The sequence below is a fragment of the Phocoena sinus genome, chromosome 2, assembly GCF_008692025.1.
Source record: "Phocoena sinus isolate mPhoSin1 chromosome 2, mPhoSin1.pri, whole genome shotgun sequence".
Taxonomy (NCBI): Eukaryota; Metazoa; Chordata; class Mammalia; order Artiodactyla; family Phocoenidae; genus Phocoena; species Phocoena sinus.
Window position 1 is genome coordinate 3,947,530 of NC_045764.1, and position 17,829 is coordinate 3,965,358.

The 17,829-nt window shown below is 42.7% G+C and overlaps 2 protein-coding genes across 11 annotated transcripts in view; one reads left to right on the plus strand and one right to left on the minus strand.

The window, feature by feature from the left end:
• Window positions 1-4,256, plus strand: part of NSUN6 (NOP2/Sun RNA methyltransferase 6) — an 83,515-nt gene extending 79,259 nt beyond the window's left edge. For 9 of the 10 annotated variants that reach the window (XM_032622480.1, XM_032622481.1, XM_032622482.1 and 6 more), the window contains 2 exons: window positions 1,973-2,110; window positions 3,257-3,390. The gene's annotated coding sequence lies outside the window, so the exon portion shown is untranslated. Of the gene's footprint in view, window positions 1-1,972; window positions 2,111-3,256 lie in introns of all 10 variants that reach the window. The other variant, XM_032622488.1, reaches the window with a different exon arrangement.
• The window catches only part of CACNB2 (calcium voltage-gated channel auxiliary subunit beta 2), a 136,067-nt gene continuing 118,402 nt past the window's right edge, over window positions 165-17,829 (minus strand). The window contains exons 10-13 of the mRNA XM_032622479.1: window positions 4,817-4,968; window positions 3,307-3,402; window positions 2,109-2,294; window positions 165-743 (exon numbers count right to left, since the gene is read on the minus strand). Of these exons, the coding sequence (XP_032478370.1) occupies window positions 273-743; window positions 2,109-2,294; window positions 3,307-3,402; window positions 4,817-4,968 (905 nt within the window). The 3' untranslated portion in view covers window positions 165-272. The remainder of the gene's footprint in view (window positions 744-2,108; window positions 2,295-3,306; window positions 3,403-4,816; window positions 4,969-17,829) is intronic.

Consider the following 17,829-nt stretch of genomic DNA (forward strand, 5'->3'; position numbering starts at 1 on the left):
GGCAGCGATCCTAGACAGTTTTCAAAGTGCAGTAGACAACCAGAGGACTGCAGCCTTTCCAGGCGAATTTATATAGCACTTACTTACAAAAGGAAAATAAAAAGTATATTAATACTCTATTTCGTGCTGTTGCTATCCAAGCAACAGCAGTACAAAATATACAAGACAGATCACATATGATTGCAATGTAGACCCCCAAGATTGAGTTGGAGGGTGGTGGTATACAAGACTTACTTAAAAATAAGAAAACCAACGACACAAAAGGGCAAAAGTCACTGGCGGATGTAAACCTCCCTGTTCCAGTCCCCGGCCTCATGCCGTCTCCTGGACACCCCTTCCCCCTCCCTGTCACAGTAGCGATCCTTGGATTTGCGGCGGCTCCACTGTTTATCGCCCTCGTTGTGGTCCTGCTCTTGATCCGGGTCCCGGGAGCGGTGCCGAGACTCCCTGTGTCTGCGTTCCCCACCCCCGTGGGGTTCCTCTCTGTGGCTGTGATCTCGGTGCGGGGCACAGTGGTCTGCATGTTCGTGGGAATAATCTTCCTTGGGCCCCGCGTATGTGGAGTCGCGACTCTCCTGCGTTTCTGAATCCAAGGTCTCCTGCCTGGAGAGGCCTCGGCTGGCCCCGCTGCGATGGCTGTGGTGCTGGGGTTTCTTGACTGGGTCTGGGCAGGGTTCTTCTTCAGCTTGGGAAGCAGAATGGGTGGCAGCCGCACGATCGGTCCTCGGATCCCCTTGAGAAGCCTGGAGGCGAAGGAGCAAACACAGGCCTCAGCCAAGGTCGGGGTCTGGGGAACTGTCACAAAGGCAAGTCCATACAAGTCTAGTCCCTTTTCAGAGTCTCTCAAGTGCTGAAGTGAAACCTGACCTAGCTCGGTTGCTTCATGTGTTTGATAACATCCAGTAGCGTATGTATGGTATTGGACTTTCTGTTAATTTGTAAGCGCCTAGAACAGCACAGAGTAACTGTACAAATTTTTTAAGAATGAATGAATGAAGGAGGGAGGGCATTCTTTTATATCTTCTCTTGTGGTTCAAATATAGATATAGGTCCCTGAGATCTGTCTACACATGGGTGGACACTTAACCACCCCTGCTCGGATACAGGTGGGAAGCTTAAAAATGCTTGGGATGTTGGCTTTAAGGGAAAAAAATGATAAAATGTCAAATGCTTAAATGGCACTTAATATGAGACCAGCAGTGTTATGAGACTGTCATGTATATTGACTGGTTAAATTACAACAACCCTGTAAGCCAATCTCGAGAAAAGTCACATGACAGCCCCACAAGGTAGGGTCATTAGTATTCCTGAGGCGAAGGGCAGGTAAGGATTTCATGCAAGATTAAACCCCTGGGGAGGGGCGGAGAGGAGAGGGAACTGAACCCAGGTAGTCTGAGTCCACAGTCTGTGCTGCTGGCCACATAGAAGGTTCCTCCATCCTGGCCCTAACAGAACATGGGGAGAGCGGATTCCACGGTTTATAATACAGTAAGTCCCTACGCACGGACCTTCAGTTTGTGCACTTCCAAAAGATGCAAACATCGCTTCGCGTGTCAGATCACGTAAGCTAGATCATTTGTCTGGCGTACGTTGTCATGTGCGTGCATCCTCTACAAGTGGTCGTGCTTTTGTGTTCTTTACCGCATAGGGTACGGTGGTACAGTATCTTTATCTCAAGCCCAGGATGGTCGGAAGCGAGTGTAAAAGCAGTGGTGACCTAGCGGGTACGACTGTCCTTTTTCAAGGGACTGTACTGTAAGGGTAAAGATGTTTGACCTGTTGTTTGTTTCTTCTGTATTATTTGTGTGCACAGTCTAATAAACCTGTCACGGTACAGTGCTATGTAGCCGATTGTGTTAGCGGGCAGCCTAGGCTAACTGCTGGACTTACGAATGCCTTCTCGGAACGGAACTCGTTCGTATATGGGGGACTTACGGTACTTCATAGGAGGCTGTTTACACTCCTCTTACAGGCGCACAGCTCACGCTGGAGACACTTAAGGGACTCGGTGTTCCACCTCATTCTGGACAGGGCTGCCCGACTGGAAGGAGCACCGCCCCGGAGCCCTGGACCCCAGTGGCGCGAGCGAAGGAGGGAGCGCCGCTCACCTGTGAGCTGGGGGCCAGAGCGGGGCTGATGGGCAGGGTCGAGGTGGCCAAGGTACGGCTGAGGAGAGGGTCGGGGACACTGCTGCAGGGCGGGTGGGTGGCCTTCCAGTAGGCCTCCAGGTAGTCGGCGAGGTGCTCGCAGGCGTCCTCAAGCTGGTTCTCGTCCAGAATCACATCGAACAGCTCCTGCAGGGGCAGACAGTGCAGACGGCATGCGTATGGCGGCCAGGGCGCCTCGCCCGTGCTGCCCCCGGGCCTCCTGCACGCCAGGAGCACGGAGGGCGCCTGAGGGCTGCGTGCTGCATCCCTGCCGTGGCGACGGGCTCCTCTCTTCGCAGGGGCTGACCGCCCGCTATGGCCTCACTGCTTTGCTGTGTGAGTGACCAGGAGTGAACAGGTGTGATAACAGTTGTTAGGGGCACCAGAGAAAAGTTGCCCGAAAGGAATTGATCCTATGTTAGGGGCGGGATGTACAAAAGAAAATGAGAATATAAGCCAGAGACTATGAAAAGCTGAACCTTGGAAACGACTGAGGCGAGGTGAGGATGTGAGGAAGCCGAAGCCACTAATGACTGGATGTGGCCCAGGATAGTTCAGAGTTCTTACAAACGTAATGTACTCCCGGTAATTATAAGTGGGTCTGATCCCAGTTCTTAAGGCTTCTGATATACCTTCATTTAAGAAAAATAAAGCCAGAACAAAAGCCGGAAGCATACAGGCCCAAAGCACAGTATGCAAAGCAGGGGATTCGAGGTAGGGATGTGTTCAGGTGTCAGAATCTGGTTACTGAGTGCTTTAGAAATGGTCTCAGATCAATTTCTTAGACAGTAATGAAGAGCCAGCAACTCGCTCCCTGAGTAGAAGTGAATAATAAACCAACCCCAAAGAGCCATCTTTTCAACCAAAGTTTTGAAACAATGATTGTGTTTCATTAAAGATGAAACACAGATGACTACTGAGGTGTTAGATTAACAAAGCGAGGTCACCACGGAACACAGCGTAGCTGCTCGTAAGCGACGACTATGACCTAGACAAGTGCTCTTGGTAGGAGGTAGACCATTCCCATCTTTGGGAGGAAACCCACCGTTAATGGGCAGGGTTCTCTCCCTGGACAGGCGTTTACCTGTCCGTCTGGTTTTTGTTAACAGAATGCGGGTGTGAAGCCTTCAAGTGGATTATACTGCATAGAGAGACTTACCGGAGGGCACTGAGCCAGCTTATCTGCTGCTACCATCTGAACATTGAGGTGTTTAGCTTGAGATTTCCCTCGAGATTTTATTAACCTTTGTAAAACCTGTAAAAGACGAGATTCTTCAGTTGGGGTATCTGCACTCAAGTAAACAACAAGGTTCATTATTCGTTCCTTTCTCCGGTGTCCTTTGCATGCAGCACTGATGGTTTACAAATAGATTACGCTAGAAAACAATCTTCAAGATGATCAGCAAAATTAACACGTTGACATAAATCTCAGTCACAAGCTTCATAAGTCACCAGCGTGGAGATTTTTCTGAGTCTTGTCTTTTTTCAAGGCTAGCAGTTCTCAAACTTTGTCTCATGATTTATGTTTTTAAAAACTGTGGAGGACTCCCAAGAGCGTTTTATGTGAACTGTAATAGTTATATATTAGAAACTAAAACTGAAAAATTCATTTCAGAATGACCAGTAACCTCTTATATGTTAACATGTCATGCATTCCGATAAAATAGCTAAGTTATTTGCAGGCTTCTCTACCGCCTGGCTCCACAGAAGACAGCTGATGTGCCCTGCTTCTACAGTGAAACTGCTACAGGGTGTATTGTTTGAAACAGGCAAAGAAAATCCAGTCCCCTATAGATACGTGATTAGTAGCCTTTTCAGATAATTGTGGATATCTTTCTTTGATACTACAGTAAACAAGTGGTAGCTTTTTAAAGACTAGCTCTCATGTGAAATCTAAATCCCTATCAATCAATGAACTTTTCTTACTCTGTCACATTAAATTCCAGTGATCTGTCCTGAAATTTGAAGGACATGTCAGTTGTTCTTTCCAATAAAAATGGTGTTCCAGGATGAAAGCGGCTACTTTGGTTTATGGCTTGAAGAATCACACTGGTACCTGCCCTCAAGAAAACGGACTTCGAGTACGTAGCTGAAGAACTTGAAGTGTACTTCCCATTTCGTTACATAGAATATTAAAAAGGTTTGTACTGAAGAGTCAAAATTTAAGCATTTTTACTACTTCATCAGGACATTCTTAAGTGAAACTGGGTTGTGTGGCCTTTTTTTTTTTTTTAACCTGGGAGTGCATGGGGAGGGAGAATGCCACAGCTGCTCCTGTGGTCTGGATTCCTGTTCAGGCATCACCCAGTGCTGCTTCTGCACCATTGGTGCAAAGGTCAAACCAGTGAAAAAGGGGGAGGATGTCTGAGTATTAGATAATGCTTAGATAATAATCGTGGAAATGGTTCTGACCTCATGGACCCTCCCCTCTAAAAAGTGTTTCAGAACCTCCCCCGGACCACGCTTTGGGAATCACTCACTCCCCTAAGCCATGAAACTCATCATCATGCCTTTGCTTATATGAAGCTTAACAATTCTCGGCTACCACGTCTCTCTTCAGACCCTTTGTGATGGATGAAGACACAGCCCGTTTATAATTGGAAAGCAGACTATAAATACACATTCTCGTAAAGTTCCATTACAGAGCAAACAGTAACAACCCTACTTACCTTAGGAGAAGAAATCTTGACATACACTATAATAGGGGCCAGAGAGGTTTTACTAAGTTGGGCTGGATGATTAATAGTATCTGCATCAAGGACCACCAGTTGCAATGTTCTTGCAAGTTCAAAAATCCTTTCAATTTCACTCTGAACTTCCGCTGTAAAAGGTTAAGCAGAGTTTGATTACTTTACAGCATTTTTAAACCAGACTGAGACAAAGTAAAACGGTACTCAGGTAGGTGAGGTTGCTGTCTACAGGTAAGAGAGCTGGTAACAGGTGTCCTTTGGAGAGAGCCGTTCCTTCACAATACCTCTAGCATTTAGGGAATTCCTCTCTCAACCAGACATCTAACATGATGTCTGTGAGAGTCAACGTTTCTGGCTCTGTGCTGACGTGTTTCTGGTGCTATAAAACTTCACTCCATGAAGTCATTTCATTAAAATGTTGTGAAATAGAAACTTGAAGAGAGGTCTTCCCTGTGTTTGTTTCTGACCACTCTAGCCTAGCACCCATCACCAGCCTTCCTGTCACTGCACGGGCTTATCTGTGTTTATATGCCACCTATTGGTACGCCTTCTGGAGATGATTGATAGAGTCTTAGAGATGCTTATTACCAAGCTGAACTACAACAGAAAACAGGAGAGATTTTAAGAGTGTTACAACAAACTCGTCCAAAAACACACTTCTCATATTTCCCACCAACAAAAGAACAGCCCTGTAACATTCATGCCTTAAAAGGGCGGTTATGTATTAGAGTCAGCATTACAGGAATACACACTATATAAACATCCAAAAATCTACTTGAATGCCAAAGAAATTTCATGCATCTCATCTGCTTCTCCATTTCTGTACCACTGCTGTCCAGTACGGTAGCCACAACCCTCATATGCCTGTGGAGCTCCTGATGTAGCACATGTGAATGAATGAATGAATTTTTGAAATTTAATTTAAATAAGAGTTAAATAGCCAGAAACTACTTTACTAGACATCGTAGGTCTATAAAGCATAATATGTATTTTACAGTGCCCACCGCAGTCATGAAGGGCCAATTCCATGAGATTCCTAGACCTACAGAATACCATTTAATTCCTCTTACGCATTTGCATCCATGCCGAAGATTCCTGGAGATAATTATTTTAACTAGTACATTATTCCAGAAAAGGCAAGTCACTATTGTCTGCCTCACAATATGTTATGACTAGAGGCCTTTCATTTAACCTGGGGGGGTCTTTAAAATCAGGGCCCAAACCACTTGAGATCCTGGCTTTAAAATAATATTTGGTCACATTACCACCCACGACATAGTTTTGCTAAAAGAAAAAAACAAACCCGTTAGGCTGCTGGATCTATCAGTTTATAAGAAATACAGGGAACAGACGATTATATATAAACTACGCCCGTGTAATGCAGTTAGCAAAATTCACTCTCTGAAAACCCTGCAGAATAAGTGACCCAGTTTCTTCAAAAAACTACAAGGAAATAAAAAAGATCTATGGAAAACGAGATTAAGAGATTTAAGGACCTAGGAAACGTTCGCAATGTATGGACTTTATGTGGATTCTGATTCAAACAAATAGTAATTGATATATTTAAAATGCATAAAGTAAGTGGATAAAATGTTTATATATATAATGCTTATATATATAATGCTTATATATATATATATATATATATATATATATATATGATGTATGTGTGTATATGTATAATACATGACAGTTGGGAAATGATACATGGCTGAGTGGCAACCTGATATTTGGGATGTACTGTTAAGGTCTGGTGATAATGGCGATATGGTTTAAATAAAAAGAGTCTTCAATGTTTAGAAATACATACTGAAACATTTACAGATGACATCATATGATGTCTGGGATTAGCTTCAAAATAATTCAGAGACAGGAGAGGAAGGCAGGGGGAAGACTGGAAATGAAACAAGATTGGCCATGAATAGATGATAGTTGAAAGTAGGTGATGAGTACCTGAGGTTTCCTATAACATCCTTTCCTTCATATATATTGGAATTTCCTTAAACAACAGTTTTAGAAATCATTCATAATAGTGTTCTAAAACATTACTGACACTCTTATTTGCTCTCTTTTCTCATGCTCCTTAAAATTTTATTCCAATATAACCTGTGCCCTATAAATGTTTTCACAGCCACTGATCCCCAACAGTCAAGTTCCGATCTAAGTTAATATTTATTGTAAGCATTAAGAAATTTGATTAGTCTACGGCCAACACCACACTCAATGGAAATGCTGAAAGCTTTTCCTCTAAGATCAGGAACGACACAAGGATGCCCACTCTCACCACTTCTTTCAACATAGTATTGAAAGTCCTAGCCAGAGCAGTTTGGCAAGAAACAAATAAAAGGCATATAAATTGGAAAGGAAGTAAAACTCTCACTGTTTGTAGATGACATGATAGTATGTACAGAAAACTCTTAAAGACTCCACCAAAAGACCGTTGGAACTAATAAGCAAATTCAGTAAAGTTGCAGGATACAAAATTAGCTTACAAAAATCTGTTGCGTTCCTATACACTAATAATGAACTATCAGAAAGAGGAAGGAAGAAAACAATATCATTTACAAATTGCATCAAAAAGAAAAGAATACCTAGGAATAAATAAAACCAAGGAGGTGAAAGACCTGTACTCCGAAAACTGTAGGACACCGATGAAAGAAACTGAAGACACAAATAACCAGGTATTCCACGCTCACGGATTGGAAGAATTAATATTGTCAAAATGTCCACACCCAAGTGATCTACAGATTTACTGCAATTACTATCAAAAATCTAATGGCATTTTTCACAGATACAGAACAATCCTAAACTTTGTATGGAATCACAAAAGACCCCAAACAGCCAAAGCAATCTTGAGAAAGAAGAACAAAGCTGGAGGAATCATGCTTCCTGACTTCAAACTATATCACAAAACTATAATAAAATAGTATGGTACTGGCGTAAAAACAGATCCATAGATCGGTGGAACAGACTAGAAGAGCCCAGAAGTAAGCCCATGCATAGATGGCCAATTAATTTATGACAAAGGAGCCACGAATATACAGTGGGGAAAAGGACAGTCTCTTCAATAAACTGTGCTGGGTGAAAACGACAGCCATGTGCAAAAGAGTGAAACTGGACCACTGTCTTACACCATACACGAAAATCAGCTCACAAAATGGATTAAAGGCTTAAATGTATATCCTGAAACCATAAAACTCCTAGAAAAAAGCAAAGGTGGTAAGCTTGACATTCGTCTTGGCAATGCATTTTTGGATTTGACACCAAAAGCAAACACAAGAAAACCCAGAGTAAACAAGTGAGACTACATCAAACTAAAAAGCTTCTGCACAGCCAAGGAAACCATCAACAAAATGAAAAGGCAACCTGCCAAATGGGAGAAAATCTTTGCAAGTCATATACAGGCGTACATCGGAGATACTGCAGGTTTGTTTTCAGACTACCGCAATAAAGCAAGTCACACGAACTTTTTGGTTTCCCAGTGCATATAAAAGTTGTGTTTACACTAAACTGTAGTCTATTAAGTGTGCAAAAGCATTGTCTTATAAAATCAATGTACATACCTTAATTAACAAATACTTGATTGCTGAAAAATGCTAACCATCATCTGACCCTTCAGAGAGTCACAGTAGTAACGAAGATCACTGATCCCAGATCACCGTAGCGAATGTAATGAAAAAGTTTGAAAGGTTGCGAGAATAAGCAGAATGTAACACAAAGACACGAAGCCAGCGATGTAAGAAAAATGGTGCCAGTAGACCTGCTCAAGGCAGGGCTGCCACAAACCTTCAATTTGTGAAAAACACAACATCTGCAAAGTGCAATCAAATGAAAAGCACAATAAAATGAGATATGCTTGTATAGGATGAGTTAATTTCCAAAATATATAAAGAACTCTTACAGCTTAATAGCAAAAAACCAAACAGTCCAATGAACAAATGGGAAGAAGACCTGAATAGACATTTTTCCAAGGACGACATACAGATGGCCAACAGGTATATGAAAAGGCGCTCAACATCACTAACCATCAGGGAAATGCAAATCAAAACCCCAATGAGATATCACCTCACACCTGTTAGGATGGCTATCATCAAAAAGATAATATAACAAGTACGGTGGTGATAATATGGAGAAAAGGGAACCCTCCTGCACTGTTGGTGGGAATGTGAACTGGTGCTGTCACTATGGAAAATGATGTGGAGGTTCCTCCAAAAATTAAAAATAGAACCATCATGTGATCCAGTGATAGAATCTTGACGGAAATGTGGAACTGGAAAAGAAAAAAAAAGCACAGGTAAAAAGAACAGGTTGGGGGTAGCCAGAGGTGGGAAGTGGGGGGTGGGTGAGGGTGGTCAAAAGCACAAGTAAGTCCCACGGATGTGACGCACAGCATGGTGACTATAGTTACTAATATTGTGTATTTGGAAGTTGCTAAGAGAGTGGATCTTAGGAGTTCTTCTCACAAGAAAAAAAACTCGTAACTGTACGTAAACTTGTAACTAGACTTCCTGTGATCATAACACGATATATACACGGGTCAAGTCATGTTGTATACCTGAAACTAATCTAATGGTATATGTCAGGTATGTCTCAAAAAAAAAGAAATTTGATCACAAAGATTTTCATCCATGTACTCAGTTAACAATGACGGTTAATCACATAGAGTCCCACACCTTAAAAAAACTTCATTTTTCTTAGCAGTTTGAGTACTATGAAAAAAAAGATTATAAATGTAATATTTGTTCATTGCATAAAATCTGAGTAACATAAACATAAAAGAAAATAATCCATTATCTTATTACATATACAAAATTATCAACATATGTAATTGCTTAATATATGTATCATGTATATATGTGTATATATATGCAAATATTTATATCTTCTAGTATTCTTACATACACAAATATCTTAAGACTTTTTAAATTAAGGGGGGAAATGAGATATTTAAAAATTTAAAGGAGATTTTTTTCAGAATCCCAGTGCAACGTATTAGTAAGTAAACCTTAAAAAAGGATGACCAATAAATTCTGAAGAAAATACTTTTAACTTCCAAGTAAAAATGATGCTTCGAAAAGAAATGTATCTGTACTAGTGGTTTTTCTTTGACAGAGTACATCATGCTTAGAACTTATTTCAAAAAAGAAATGTCAAAGACAGCTGATGTTCATTTCTGAAACCGAAAAGCCTTATTGACCTGTCCAAATCCCAATCACTTAACAGCCGTTGAATTAAAACTGGTGCTGATACTATGGAAAACAGTATGGAGGTTCCTCAAAAAGCTAAAAATAGAGTTGCCATATGATCCTGCAGTCCAACTCCTGGGCATATACACAGACAAAACTATAATTCAAAAAGAGACATGCGCCTCTATGTACATAGCAGCACTACTCACAATAGTCAAGACATGGAAACAACCTAAATGCCCATCAACAGAGGAACGGCTAAAGATTGTGGCACGTACACACAATGGAATACTACTCAGCCATAAAAAAGAATGAAATACTGCCATTGCAGCAACATGGACGGACCTAGAGATGATCATACTAAGTGAGGTGAGTCAGAAAGAGAAAGACAAATACATATGATGTCACTTACATGTGGAATCTAAAATATGACACAAATGAACTTTTCTAGGAAACGGACTCACAGAACAGACTTGTGGTTGCCAAGGGGGAGGGGGTTGGGGGAGGGATGGACTGGGAGTTTGGGATTAGCAGAGGCAAACTAGTGTATATAGGATGGATCAACAACAAGGTCCTCCCGTATAGCCCAGGGAACCGTATTCAGTATACTGTGATAAACCGTAATGGAAAAGAATATTAAAAAAGTACACATATGTATAACTCAGTCACTTTGCTGTACAGCAGAAATTAACACAACATTGTTAAATCAACTGTACTTCAATTAAAAGAAAAACTCAGCTCAGAAACAATCATGTTTTCTGGAAGATGAGAAAGAAGGGAAGTGTGTCCGTTTGGAAAGACATTTCTCTAATTGAACAATACTGTAAAAACAGAGGCGGTTGTTACACTTTGTAGCTAGCGTTGGACGACATCCAAGCGGTCAGTCGAGAATTAATAAGACTTGCGATGGCTCTGGTATCAGTGATGTAATGGTAGTTCCAATGCCATTTCATAATCACTAAGCACAGAATTCTAGTTTTGACAAGTTCCTTACTTATGCTAAAAAATGAAATCTGTAAAGCCCTCTCTAAGCCTCTTTTCCTTTCCGCAGGCCCAGGGAGGTCTGCCTCTGGGCATCCAGTCCCAGGTGGCTTCCTCACTTCATAGCGTGTGTGATCCTTGGTAAGAGGCTTCATTTCTTGGAGCTCCCTAAGTGTTCTTTTTTGGAAAATGGAAATGAGGGACTAAGTGAATCAACATGCAAAGCATTTATTGTGGTGCCTGGCCCACAGTAAATACTTAACAAATGTCAAGTATTGCTTTGTGCCTACCTCTGTTAACGTTTATTGCATTGTATTTTGATGGTATGATTGAAAACTTTTCCGACAGGCAGTGAACTGACAGAAAACTGGCAACAGTACATAATTACTTACATTCCTTCCGTCAGTACACTACTTGGCACACGCTTGGCACTCAAAAACTGTGTTGAAAGAATGAATTAAAAAGGCAAAGAAAAAATATAATCATTTAATATACATATAATGTAACATTTTTTTTGCCTTTTTAATTGACTATGTATTAGGTAGAAGCTGCTGTTGTAGAAAAAAATTCATTAAATCTTCAAAAACATGAATAATGAATTCGACTGCCAAAATATATTTAGATGAAGAACTCCCTTTGGGTAGAAATATTGCTATAGCTGGGCCATTGGAGCAATCTTGTGGAATAAAAGGTGCTAATTTATTGAGACAGACATAGCTACGCTGGTAATGGATAGGTCACGAGGAGGGAAGAAATGAGATTCAAAAGATCAATAGTCCCGTAAATTCCACATCGCATGGATTCGCAAGGCTAGTTTTAGAGTCTATCATCCGCCCTTCATTCTCCATAAATTATTTTTTTCTTCCTCAGAGAAAGCAGAGATGTAATTAGGATCACGACACTGCTCAATGGACAGAACCCTGGACTGGTGGTCAGGACACCCAGGGTCTAGCCTTAGCTTCATTCGTCAGCAGGTGCCTCACCCACACCACACAGTTCCCCTTCACTTCCTGTGGCTCTCAGATCCCACGGAACAGTGACGGGCTTGAACAAGAGCGGTAGTTCTCAGACTCTGGCATATGGTAGAATCACCAGGCAGCCTTGTTAAACCAGAGATTGTAGGGTCCCACCTCCAGAGTTCCTGATTTTATAGGTTTGGATGGGGCCTGAGAATGTTCAGTCTTCACTAGTGCCCCCATGATAAGGACGCTGTTGATTTGGACACCACACCTGAGGACCAGATAAGGGGTGCTCTCTGGTGTGTCATCCCCGTTCCACAGTCCCTGGTGCTACCAGCGTAAGTGATGAACTTGCCTTTAATTGACGCTTCTGTTGAGGTAACTGTAGGCTCGCAAGCGGTTGTAAGAAATAACAGAGAACCCTGTGCCCTTTACCCAGTTATCCTCAGTGGGAACATCTTGCAAAACTGTAGTGCGATATCACAACCAGGACATTAATATTAATACAATCCACCCATCTTATTCAGATTTCCCCAGTTTTATGTACTCGTGTGTGTGTGTGTGTGTGTGTGTGCGCGCGCGCGCGCGCGCGCGCGTGCTGAGCTCTATGCAGTTTTATCGTGTGTAGGTTCCTGCATCCATCACCACAGTTTAGAGGCAGAACAGTTCCATCAGGACAAGGTGAAAGAGACTTGTAACAAATTCTCTCCACTGACTCCTCAACTGCACTAAAAACATTTACCAAGCTGTAAACATTATTATCTGACCGCCTAGTTGCTAATATACAAAGTAAATGCCTTCTCCTGCTCCCTGTGTGTTATCTGTCAGTTACAGCTGTTGCCACGTGCACGGCTACATCTAGCTTCACTTCCTTTACTGTCAGTTACAGCTGTTGCCACATGCACGGACTTCCTTTACCGTCAGTTACAGCTGTTGCCACGTGCACGGCTAACTCTAGCTTCACTTCCTTTACCGTCAGTTACAGCTGTTGCCATGTGCACGGCTAACTCTCGCTTCACTTCCTTTACCGTCAGTTACAGCTGTTGCCACGTGCACGGCTAACTCTCGCTTCACTTCCTTTACCGTCAGTTACAGCTGTTGCCACGTGCATGGCTAACTCTAGCTTCACTTCCTTTACTCTCATTTGCTGATATTTTCCCACTTTCGGTACATAGTTTTTGCTATCGTGCGACACAAGTAGATCCCACAACTGCACAGTTGTGTACAAATGGGTGCAAAGATGTTCAGTTTCCTAAACTGATTTGTCCCTGGAAAACTGCTTGGGGGAAAACCAAGCCACAGTTTGCAGACAGTATAAAGTTGGGCAGATTAAAGAAACTCTGAGGTGAATTATTTCATAAAGCAATAAGTATCTGAGTTTACTAGTTTTAAAAGTTTGGATTTGGAATTGGCAAATAACTATTACCAGGCCCTTTACTATTTTAATTTAAATCATATTTTTGCTTCTAAGACTATAATGTAATTTATGTGCATAGCTAATGTAGATATTTTAAATTATGATGCGTGACCAATATTGCAACTGAGAACAAAGGTGAGAAGTTTTATGAGCCCATATAAAGACATCCATACAGGCAAGGAAGTCCTGTACCACTCCCAAAACCTGAGTATGTACTTAAAGCTACAAAATTTTCAGGTTTTTTTCCTTCATGTCACACAGTGGTACATTAGCATAATCAACTCCAAATGCAACATACTATACTTCTGTTTATGCAATGAAAGTTTTCTAAAATCTCATGTATAAAGCAAATTTTTACCTATCAAATTATATCTTCAATATACAGGATCTTTCATCCTTTCATAAAAGAAATAATTGCTATAATTGATCTCGTCTATTAAATTTGAGGTCAATTTTCTCAAATTTAATTTTTTATTAAATGCATACAAGAGAACGATGCTTTTGAAGTAAGCTCCCTGGGACTTCCCTGGTGGTCCAGTAAGACTCTGTGCTCCCAATGCAGGGGGCCTGGGTTCCACCCCTGGTCGGGGAACTAGGTCCCGCGTACCGCAACTCAGAGGTCACGTGCCACAACTCAGAGCTCGCATGCCGCAACTAAGAAGTGCACATGGTGCAACTAAGATCCCGCGTGCTGCAACTAAGACCTGGGGCAGCCAAAACAAGTAAATATTAAAATAAAAAATAAACTCCCCCAGTTTGCCCCTACCTGCCCTTGGGTTGAAAGAACTTCCAGGATAATAAGTAACGCTTGAAAGAATAAGTTCTTAGCAGTGGTTTCTGCCCCCAAACTCAGTGTCTGGTTTACCTTTCCTCCAGCATACACCTTCCAGCAGTTCACAAACACTGGAAAATAATTTGACTTGGATCTTTGAAATGCTAATACTCTTTAAAAATAAAGCAACATTGCAGAGAACTTACTGTGCAGACTGAGGAAGACATGCTAGATAGAAACTGGTTTAAAGGGTAAGAAAAACTGACTTCAATAAAAGCTAAGATTGGAGTGTTGATACTTTAATACAGACAGTTTATCCTCTTATGGGGCAATATAGCAGCAATAATTCTCTCCCCCCCCCCCAACTTTAATATATCCTTAATGTCAGCACAACTACAGCTTAAAAGAATACCACGATAGAGAATAACTTGTTTTCCCTGGAGAAAATACAGATTTGTGATGTACGACACTGAATGCAGAGCCATTTTCCAAGTTTGCATAAACACAGAGGACAGAAAATCAAGGTGTGGCGCGTTCGGGGAGAGGGGCAGTGTCGAGGTGTGACTACCCACTCATCCCATATATTTTTACTAAGCACCTACTTTGCGCCAGTCAGTGTGGGGTGTACAGGGGAAGCAATAATGAGCCCAAAGAGATCCAATCTCTGAGCTCACAGGGCTTATCATCGAGTGGGGGAGACAGGCATCAATGATGCACTCACGCAGTGAGGGTAACATGGCGGCCCTTCCCGTGATTCAAAGGGGGAGTCAGGTGAGGAGGGAACGGCAGGTGCAGAGGCTCCGCGGCAGACAAAGGGCTGAGTGAAAGGCAATGTTATGGATTGAATTGTGTGTCCCCCCACCACCAAATTTCCTGTGTTGAAGTCCCAACCCCCAGTACCTCAGAATGGAAGCCTATTTGGTGATAGAGCCTTTCAAGAGGTAAAGTTAAATGTGGTCCTACAGGTGGGCTCGTATCCATGTGACTGTATTTGGCCACAGGGCCTTCAAAGAGGCGATTAAGCTAAAATGAGGCCAGTAGGATAGGGCAGGCTACATCAGTATGACCGGTGTCCTCATAAGACGAGAGAGAGAGAGAGATGCCAGGGAGGTGCAGACACAGGAGAGGTCATGTGAGGACCCAGCGAGAGGGTGGCCGTCGGCAAGCCAAGGAGAGAGGTCTCGGGAGAAACAGACCTGCTGACCCCTTGATCTTGAAGTTCCAGCCCCTAGAAGTGTGAGAAATAAGTTTGTTTCCGCCTCCTGGTCTGTGTGATTTTGTTACTGCAGCCGTGGAAGGCGAGTGCAGACGGCGTGAGGTGAGGCTAAGAGCTGTGGACACTCGGGGTCAAGGTCTAGGTCGAGGAGTTCTGCTGTCGTCCAGGAACAATGCAGAGACATTTACAGTTTGAAGCAGGGATGTGTGCGGAACAGATCTGCTCTTTGAAAAGATTTCTTCGGCTGTGGCATGAAGAACTAAGGGATCCGGGTCGAAATAGGTGTGTAGTACTCACGGTGCCTCGGGGCCCTTGGAATGGAGCAGTGGTGTAAACACTGCACGTGATGAGACAGATGGGACAGAAATTCAGGAGGCGAAACTGACAAGACCTGGAGATGTGCTGGGGAAGGAAGTGCGGGTGCTCACGTATCAAGAGGGCCACAGAGTCTCCTGGTTCTCCAAACGGAGATGAGCGTCCTGACTGTTAGGACTCAGATAAGAAACCCCGGGAAATTATCAGAATACAGGAAAGCTGATAAATTCTCTTCAGCATGTGCTAAGTGTGAGGAATATACAAGGCAACACCATCAAGTAGGATGTATAACTCTGGAGTGGAAAGGCACTGTCCAGCTTGGGGTACCAACTGTGAGCTCTCTGCATATAGGAAGTAACTGGAGTGATTGGTATGAATAATTTTGCTGAGAGAGGGGGACCAGAGAGAGGACCCGAGAGGGACAGTTAAGAAGCCCTCACAGTCTAAAGAAGATGTGGTCTGTATGTATATATACATGACTCAGCCATTAAAAGGAATGCAATAACGCCATCTGCAGCAACATGGATGGACCAAGGGATTATCACAGTGAGTGAAGTAAGTCCAAAAGAGAAAGACGGAGACCATATGGTATCACTGCTACGGGAATCTCATGTACGACGCAAATGAACTTATCTACGAAACAGAAAGAGACTCACAGCCACAGAGAACAGACTGTGGTTACTGAGGGGTAGGAGGGTGAGGGAGGGAATGAACGGGAGTGTGGGATGAGCAGCTGCAAACTAACTGGTATATATGGGATGGATCCACAACAAGGTCCTACTGTGTAGCACAGGGAACTATATTCAATGTCCTGTGAAAAAACATAATGGAAATATGAAAAAAAAAGTATATATATGTATAACTGAGTCACTTTCTGAACAGCAAAATTAACACTGTAAATCAACTCCACGTCAATAAAATTAAAAAAAAAAAAAAAGAATTCACACTCAAAAGCCACAGAGCGTAAGCCTGCAAAAAAAGGAAAGGCAGGAGGGCCAGAATCGGTGCTGTTGAGGAATCCAAGGGAAGGGGTGCTTCAAGGAGAGGGGGACACATGTCCTCCAAATGTCACTGCAACGTCATGTAAAACAGATTGCAGTATGTCCACTGGACTAGTGACAGGGAGGTTACTGGTAACTTCTTTATAAACAAATTTGGAGCCAGCTGGAGAGTGAGTAACAGTGACTGAAATGGGGACACTAAGTTTGGAAAACTTAGATTTTGGGGGGCTGTGTTCAGCCGGGTGGTGGGGACAGAGAGAGAGGTCGAGGCCACTGAAGGGACTCTGTGGGTCAGGGCAGGGTATTTTATGGCAGTTAAAATTTTAAATGGAATTAAATTAATTATTGAAAAAAAATCCATAATTTAGGAAAAACCCCAGATGATAGCACCAGAACACCGAGAAGCTGGCAGGGGATAGGGAAAAGTGAATCTTCTTCTCCAACTGCTTTTCTTACAATGCTCATTTCTCACAATTCTATAGAAGCAGCTTTAAGTATGTTTTTATGTTAATTTTAAAATTAATGTGCAGTGGGGAACTCCCTGGCGGTCCAGTGGTTAGGTGCCTGCGTTCTCACTGCCAAGGGCCCGGGGTTCAGTCCCTGGCGGGGGAACTAAGATCCCACAAGCCGCACGGCATGAACCCCCCCCCAAAAAAAACGTGCAGTGAAATTGACTTTTTGAGGGGTATCCAGTTATATGGATTTTCGCACGAGTACACACTTGTGTAACCTCCAATTCCATCGCTCCCCAAACTGCTATTCCTTTGTGCTCACACCCTCCCCCAGGTAACCACAGCTGTTTGTCACTAGAGTTTTGGCTTTTCTAGGACATCATATACATGGAACCATACAGTATTTGACCTTTCCAGACTGGCATCCCACCTCGGGGCCTTTGCACCTATCGCGCCCTCTGCCCAGAACTTCTCTCTTTTCTCGGGTAGCTGCAAGGGTAAAGAATTCACAACACAAAAGATTCTGCTAAAATGGCACCTTCTCAGGGAGGCCTCGCCTGACTCCCCATATAAAATCACACTCTCCTCCTCAGCTGACTCTCTACCTGCTTCTGCTACCAGGACTCACCAACCACTGACTGACATCTCTAACTGTTATCTGTCTACAGCTACTTCTGTTAGCTTCTGTCCACA